General features: G+C 35.7%; 1 protein-coding gene across 1 annotated transcript; it reads left to right on the forward strand.

Annotated features, from left to right (window-relative positions):
• The first annotated feature begins 6127 nt into the window (after nucleotides 1–6127).
• Nucleotides 6128–8540, forward strand: LOC143915663 (uncharacterized). The gene is made up of 2 exons (XM_077436379.1): nucleotides 6128–6424; nucleotides 6661–8540. Exons 1-2 carry the CDS (start codon nucleotides 6298–6300, stop codon nucleotides 7791–7793), a joined length of 1260 nt encoding a protein of 419 aa, XP_077292505.1. The 5' UTR covers nucleotides 6128–6297; the 3' UTR covers nucleotides 7794–8540.
• Nucleotides 8541–9127: the final 587 nt, after the last annotated feature.

Genomic DNA, 9127 nt, shown 5'->3' on the forward strand with positions numbered 1-9127 from the left:
ACAGATCTATTGAATAGTTCACCCAATGTTTGGAAGTATAAATTTTGTGATTTTAGCCTCTATTTTAGCTCTATATCTTTTGATTTTAGAATTTCGCATTTATTATCTTCTATTCCGAATTCAACATCTATCGCAAAATGCTAAAAATGCGTGTCTCTAATAATTACAAACATCTCAAATATGTATGTGCACTGAGTCATTTAATTTAAATTACTATTTCATTTAATGATACATATATAATGACACGATTGTAATATTTTTGGCATTTTATTTAAAATGACCATTTTTTTGCAATTTGCATTTGAAAATAAAAGAGAAAATCATCTTAAATGACATATTACATATTTATATATTATATTTATAAACAAAATTTTATTTATATAAACAAAAATGACGATTAATCGTTTCATATTATATTATTTTATTTATTTCTTTAAAGTTTGGACCATTGTAGAATTACAGTAATTCCTAATGCGCCACTATGGTCGAAAATATAACAGAAAAGATATAAAATTAATTAAATACATATTATAAAGTTAACTCCAAAGTATTTTTAAATTTGAGTATTTTGCAAAGATTTTTTTACATGATACATTCAAGATTTGGATATGACAGATTTTATTCCTACAACGAAAAGACATAAAAAGTACATAATTACAATATTGATTTCTGCGATATCATTGAAAGTTGAAGAACCTCAAGTGCACCGCTTGAAATCCGTACGTTACAGAAAATACCCTTATTTATCGCCCGAATATAATTTCAGGTCGCGAGTTGCAAATGCTTATCAGCGTTAATTATGCTGTCGTAAATAGCGGCGAGGTTTGTCGCATTCGCTGGACCGCTACAATGCGTCCATATCTCAGAGAGAGAGCCAGGTCGTCCCGAGGAATGCCCCCCGTTGCCGGAAGAGTCGGTGGGTGATGTGGGCGAGGGAGGGACCTACGACAAGAGGTGCTGATGCACCCATAAAAAAGGTGAAAACGCACAATGCGCTGCACATAAATCCACCAAAGCTCTGCAACAACACAATCGACCGCTACTTATCGGCGAGAGGTCACCCATTGTGCTCTCGCTGCCGGGGTCATCGTCAGTGGGACACGGAGGAAGCTTCATGTCCTCGCGGATGTGAAAGCTCCTCGCTGAGCTTTTATCTGGCCACCATGAACGCATCGTGGCATCCATCAATACGTCATCCGTGTTTTCGCGCACGCTAACATTAATACTATTGCGATCATCGTGATTCGCTCTATGAATAATTAGTTATATCATTGAACTTTCTTTAAATATTACGGTATCACGTCGAATAAAATTTTACACTGAAATGTTCACATTTTAAATCTTTATAGAAAGACACAAAATTTATTCAATATTTGTGACAACGTAATTCTTTAGCTGCTATAGCAGCTCCGTCATATGTAGATGTTCCTCTTCCCAATTCATCAAGCAAAACTGGAGTTGATTGCAGTGCGCCTCAATATTGCTACTGCTCCACTCAATTCAACCAGGAAGGTCCCAACATCGTCATCCATATCGTAATGCAAATATTTCATCGATGACAGCCAAACTGCACTCTGCAGCTCTTCTTGCAAAAATGTTAAAATTATTGATTCGAATTCACAATTACAAAATATTATGATATGAGCAGCAAAGCAAAATATTGATAATAAAGTTCCTATTAATTGTCTTCTAAAAGCGGAAAAGTATAAATATTAATAGAAGAATTATTTTTTTATGCCAATGTTGCATTTGGACTTTGGATTTTGGAAATTAGCAATCGAAAAATTCGCACTACAAAATCATAGTGCGAACCTTCGTTAGTTAAATTATAAATAGTTATACGAGTATTTATAGAAAAATATTTGAAAAACAATAGTTCTTAATAATATTGTTTAATCTTTTATAATTTGGATTTGGATTTTCCAAATGTTTTATATAAAAGTGAATCCCAAATGACCGATAGCATCGGTAAGAACGATCCCAGGGTTTTCCGTGGCATGATTTTTTTATTTTTTATTTCAGGGTTACAAAGGAGTCACTCGGACCCATTGTAGAAAAAAATATGTACTTTATCAATTTGGGTACCTTCGATAATATGCAAAACATTTTTCGACATAAAGTCGAAAGAACAAGCCATTATTAGTACGTACTAATAATGAAAATATCACGTCAACAAGTTGAATTATTCATCCGGAAGGCGATAAAACGATGACAGTAAAATTGAATAATAACCCTTATGAATATGTTTCGTAGACGTATAGTGCTCTGGCTGCACGGTAGCTGCATTATTGAATCCTCTGCAGATGTGACCGATGAATCTGCGAACATCTGCGTGGCTCGCGACCAAAAGGCGTACGCGATTTGATTTTTTTTCTTCTATAATATAGGATAATCTAATAAATAAAATCTTAAATTGGTCACAGGCTACAAATCAGGTATTGGTTTTTTTAATGCATGTCGTATTTCATACGCACTATCAAACACGTATAAAAATCAATACATCTTCGAAATGTCAAAACTTCTAATAATTTATATGATACGTCATTATCGTTTCGACAATATTGAATTTACGATCGTGTTGTGTGAAATGTTACACATATTTTTATTTATTCTATGACATAAAATTAAATCACGTAACGTCAATGACTTCGTTCAGTCGGCTGGCATTTGGCCCGTGCCACACAAGCAAGGTGTTCGTGACCGTTACTGACTGCGAAGTACAAAAAGGTTGGGCGCCAATGTCGACAATATGTTTTTTTTTTCATCTGATTCACCATATATCACAACGACACGTATAAACTTGCAAAAATAATTTTCGCAACCCGAGCTTCCAAAGTTCAACGGTAACACTTAATCTGCAATTGCCAAATCTATTTGCATACCTTATCATTTAGTATTCTCTTTCAACTTGTTTACACTATTGTTCACCGTTGAACCTGATATTTTAGAAGGGTAAATCATCAATATCAATTCGAATGTAGCAATTATAGAGTGTTTATTTACATTACCGGTATACGAAATACGTTGACGATTTAAAACTGGAATTTATTGAAGTATCGCGTGTATTTTTTTATAATTATTTCTGTGTTAAAATTGTACATGGAAATGGTGCCAATTATTAGCTCATGACAGCAAAATAGCGAAAACAATAAGTGCAGTACGTGACAAATAGAATAGGGAATCGGATTTCACGGCTACTTCGATCATTAAATCGAAGATGATGCTGATGTCAGAATTTATTTATACATCAAACTTTCAAACGTACTATATAAATAAATCAAGCAATAGTTGCAATACAAAACACAATGAAAGTATAAATACACTTATATCCAACGATCACTATCAATCAATCATTTGAAAATTACGAAACGGAATGTTTATGTATACAACTATTGATATAGGCTTTCTTTCTGTACGATTTGATATAATTATCGCCTTTTTATGCGTGTTCAAAAATAACGGATTTTTGCACGTGTTCAAAACAGTACGTGATGCATCTGCAATAATGGCTTCTTTGATTTTTTCCCCAAATTTTTTCGGAATTCCCTAATATTCGTGTACCAGAGTGGGACGACTCGTTGCAAGTTAATCCGATGACCGGCATGAAGACACATCTGTTAAACAAGAATCGAGATAAGTATGTAGTCCCTCAGCTGATAATCCCGCGTCTAGTAATTTACATATGCTTCATAAGAAATTGACGGTTATTGAGGGCTATTTCAAGACGCTGCCTGGTCTGCTCTTCGGGTGCTTTATGAAAAATTGTGCGTACATACATATATACCCATGTACTTTTTCTTTTTCTTTTGTGCCCTTTTAACTGGCCATTGTGTGTTTTAAGTCAGCTGGAGCTGCTCTGGCAGATGTGAGGCAATCGTCGATTCTTAAATCGCGCGTGCTCGGGCAGGTTGACGAACGCGAGACGCCCAAGTTTTCTAACAATGAGCAGAACACCTCCCTCTTCCTTACGTTTAACTACAATAACGCGAATAATTACCGTGGAATGGCAGATGCAAGCTCAAAACGGCTCCAAACTCCCCTCGCGATCGTAAATTGTAATATTTTTGGCACATACTTACTTACTTACATGCCTGAACTCATCTCGCTCACAAATGAGTACCAAATCAATTTTGAACTAAGTATGACTCGATGCAGATGTGCATTAAATCAATTTAGGCCACCTGCTTTGTAATCAAACCAGCAACTACATGCATACACTCCTTTTCTTCCATAGTTGATACCTTACTATGTATGTATGTGTGTACATAAGAAGTATATATTATCATTTGTTTGACAAATACCTACATACACTTTTAAAAACGAAATCGATCTAATGCAGACGTGTATTAAAATCAATTGAGGTCACCTGCTTAGTAATCAAATCAGTAACTACATGCACTTCTTTTCTTCCATATTTGACAAATTATGTAAGTAATTACATTTATAAACCTATACACACTTTTACAAACGAAACTTTATCAATATGATAATATACCTACATATCTATGTATGAATGTATAAACAATACTACGTAAGTCGTCAAAGTATTTTAGTTGTACCGATAAATTGTTATTCTCCGATTTTACTTTCGATAAATATGTAATGTGTAGATATCACTAAATATTGGAAAATATATTTGAATTCACCGTAGGTTTCACTTGCATATCTTGTAAACACATTATACAAGATAACACAAACAAATTGTGTACAAATACAATTTTTACGCTTCAATATTTTATATCATTTCAATTACGAACGAAATTGAATACATTATAGAAAAATCCCAATTAATTTTTATATTCGTGCAATAAAATAACAATTTCAACAATAAAAAATTAACAGTTTCCATAAACAATTTCAAAACATTTTTTAATTTAAGTTTAATGCTTAATATCTATTTAAAATACAGAATAATTCTAAAACATATGTAGACATATATGTATGTATCTAATGTATAATTCCGAAAGAGATTTTGTAAGGTTTGGGTTGGGAGCTTCAAAAACAAATAAAAATTTCTATGACTATGGTTGATTATTATTTTTTTCGATTCAAATAAATTTAATAAAAAAAACAAACGAATGTTTACTATTAGATTGTTTGGCATGTTTAAGCTGGTTATATTACAAATACGGAGCGAAGCCGGGTAAAAATACTAGTATAATATAAAAAGACCGAAATCGAATGATACTAATCGTCGGTATGCTAACAGAAAGCTTTAAGCCAAAAATCCTTTTTTTTTCGAAAATCAAGAGTTTGAAGCTCTCTATTTTGTAACCTAAATCATTATTCATTTATTGACTTGAATTTGACTTTGAATAAATTCAAATCCTATTACAAATTCAAAACATCAAAATGCTCTGCCAATATACCCCCGATATGTAAGTCGGTGTCTAACGAAATCCAGACCCATTTCTAAAAAGTCAATGAAATCACCACACTTATTGCCATACTTAATCAATCCAGGGATGGGAGAATGAATGACCACTACAAGAACTGTTATCATTTACAAATAACGGTAGAGACGAGTAAAACGAAGAGGAACTTCTATATGATAGTTTTAATTTAATAAAATTAATTATACATTTGTATCATATGCTCTATGTATAAAACTTCAGATCAAGTTGAACGAAATAGTTAGAAATACATATCTTGCTTAATTCATACTGGCAGTTGAATCTTTTTGAAGATATTAAATTGAACGCAATTTTCGACTTAAATCGACTTGTCACAGGTACGATTTTTTCAATGGTGTTGGTGAAATAAAATGCTTATTGTATTGTATCGCGCTCGTATTTTGTACATCGGAACGCAGATGGAGATCTTTTGAACGCATATATATATATATATACACACACATGTATAAAAACATATCGACAATAGAAGGGGGATGCGTGACAATAATAACAGCGGCGGGCGCTCACCCGGCGGCGAGCACCGGCTTCGGTAAAGCACAGTGTTGGTGTTATTATTGCACTAAACCTGAGCGAGCAGAAGTTCCGCCTCTGCGCTCCGATTGGTCGACGCCACTCTCGGCAAGGTAACGATTGGCTGCAGCGCACGTGCGGTCCCCCACCACATGCACCTGGCCCGTCCTCTATATAAAAGGGACCTGATCTTCCGCCGTTTTACCATAACGGGCTGAAGCGCCAGTCGACGCGCACGTATCGCAACTAGACGCTCTCGTCAACTCGCGTGCCGAAGTGATTTACCGATTTTGGATTTTCGAAACTGAACTTTACAAACTGTGTCGTGTGTGAACAATTGCAAAAAAAAAAACTATCTACCTTTTCGTGTGAAATGTTGGTTGAGACAGTGAGAATGTCACGTTCTATCATGCAGAACTACAGCCACTGCCCGCTCAAGAAGAGGCCAGTCCCAGCATCCGTCAGGGACGGTTGTCCTCCACCAGTTGTCGTCGTATACGGTTAGTGTCATTTTTTCAATGCACATCTGAAACGCCTTCTCGTTCAATTAATTACTCTGTTATCTTATACAACATCCGCCTACCCCCTCGGGCCGGACACGACTCTGCACACCCACACTGCACTTAATGTCTATATCTGCAGGACATTATTAAATTCCTATTCCGCTTCTCGGAAATTACTCGGGGTGGTCTTTATTGATATTCCTATACTAATTATTTATTATTTTCGTTCACAGATGATGACAATTCCGAGCCTGAAAATTTAAGCACCAAACCGGAAGATCTGTCTCGCACCGGAAACTATCCCAGCAAGGCGACTTCTCCCGCAATTGGATCAGCACCGACTCCAGCGGCGCAACCACCTCTAAGAAGATGGCCTGAACCAGCTCACTCTCCACCCTGCTTGCCATCATACGCTCAACATTATACCACTCATTTAACTCCTCTTGCATCAAACGTTCAACCGCATATTCCATCTCACCCACTTCCGACTTATTTACCTCAACATTTACCGCCTCAACATTTCCAACAATATCCTGCAAGAACTACAGTTCTAGAACCTTTAAATTTAAACGCTCCTGTTGAACAGTTCTGCCCTTGGCCTCCACGTCCTACTCCTTCATATCCTACTTATTTACCTATTGGATATCCACCATCTGAAGCTTTCAATGGATTGTCACCGCGAGCTGCTTGCTCCCCACCTGTGCACTCGCCTCCGACGATATCTCCAGCTTCTCCTACTTCATCTCTCGCCTCGGGACCAGCTTCTCCTTGTGTACCGAGACCTGAAGATTTGACGTCACCTGGCAGCGTCAGTTCCGATTCTGGCATATCGGCTGGATCGATCCCTCGTAGACGACGAGACCCTTCAGCGCCTCGTTATCAGTGTCCTGATTGTGGAAAATCTTACTCCACCTATTCCGGACTTTCCAAACATCGCCAATTCCACTGTGCCGTCGCCGAAGGAAACTTGGCGAAGAAATCGTTTAGCTGCAAGTTCTGTTCAAAAGTGTACACATCTCTCGGTGCGCTGAAAATGCACATTCGCACGCATACGTTGCCGTGCAAGTGTAACTTGTGTGGAAAAGCTTTCTCCAGACCGTGGTTGTTGCAAGGACATATCAGAACCCACACTGGTGAAAAACCGTTCTCTTGCCACCACTGTCGACGAGCTTTTGCCGATAGATCGAATCTCCGAGCTCATCTCCAAACCCATTCAGAAGTCAAGAAATATTCGTGCGCCTCTTGCAGTAAAACATTTTCGCGAATGTCACTTCTGAGCAAACATTTGGAAGGTGGCTGTCCCGGTTGTGGTCCACTCAATTCCCCGTACGAATCGTATCATCATGACGAACTAGCAACTTATTAAGTATGGGTGCATCTCGTAATTGTGTGCCTTATTATTCCTAAAAGACTGATCGTGATTTTTTTTACTACGCTATATTATAAAATTTATCATGACAATAAAAGATGTGTATTTTATACATGTGTAATGAATTAGTACAAAAGTTTCCTGTACCGTTTTAAAATATCTCACTTTTGCCAATCAAGTTGCCATAATTATATTCAATGTAATTTTGCCACATTTTGTATATTGTATATGATTAGTGTTGTTTTTTTTCCTTTGATGTAATTCATACGTGAGAAATCCTAATTACCCTATTATTAAGTTATTGTGTTAATCTTTTTTTTATACTTGAAGCGATTTAAAGACATCGCCGTATACTAGTCACAAAGGTTCTATTATAAAATAAAACGTTTGTACAGATCTCGCGAAACTTTGAAACAAAACAGAGGAAAACTTAAACGTTGAAGTTTTGTTTCTTATCCTTTAATTTATAAGTGTGTTTTGTATAATTTTAAAAATGTATGCCATGTACATTGTGCCTTAACAAAATAAGCAATTAATATATTTTAATAGTATTATATTAGATTTCTATATGTATAATATATATTGTTTTTCAAATGTTTAATTTAAATGGATATGCCATTTGTTCCCAACATGAAAAGATTCCATTCCAAAAAAATAATGTTTGAAAAACTAACTATTTTGTAAATTGTAAAAATGATGAAATATTTATGTGATTTTTGAAGAAAATAAAAAATATGATCCAATTACTCAATGAATTTTATTATATTTGAATGTATTCATAATTTTCAATATTTACATGTACTACATTACTGTACACAATTCAAAATACAAATTCTCACACACACACACACACACACACACACACAATATTTGGTAATATTAAAACTAAACATTTCAATGAGTGAAATTGTAAAGGTGAGTATGCATAACTTTTGATAAAATATAAATAAATACGTTTTATTCATGTCGAGTGTACGTGTCTTATCATAATGCTATGTATGTATAAATCAAAACAATTTTCCCGACTACAAACAAGAATGGAAGCTTGTGTAGTATACACATGATTTATCATTGTTTCCCCGTTATGCGCAAAGGTTTAAAGGGCAACAGTCCAATATTCCACCAAAGTTCAAAGTCTCTCCGTGCACCAGTTTAGCTGAGGGCCTCTTCACCACTGTCACGACTGCTCCATATAAGGGCGCGAGCACGAGCTTCACTTACCTTAAGTGCCAAGTTCAAGAATTCCCATACACAACAACGAGCCAAAACATTTTCCATAAATATTATGAGGAACGTATTTCTACCACCAACCCCTTTTGGCGTAACCATAC

The sequence above is a fragment of the Arctopsyche grandis genome, chromosome 8 (assembly GCF_051622035.1).
Source record: "Arctopsyche grandis isolate Sample6627 chromosome 8, ASM5162203v2, whole genome shotgun sequence".
NCBI lineage: Eukaryota > Metazoa > Arthropoda > Insecta > Trichoptera > Hydropsychidae > Arctopsyche > Arctopsyche grandis.

Coding starts and splice junctions, on each gene's coding strand:
- LOC143915663 (XM_077436379.1), top strand. CDS start 6,298: ATGTTGGTTGAGACAGTGAGAATGTCACGTTCTATCATGCAGAACTAC. Junction 6,425..6,660: donor ACCAGTTGTCGTCGTATACG/GTTAGTGTCATT, acceptor TTTCGTTCACAG/ATGATGACAATTCCGAGCCT.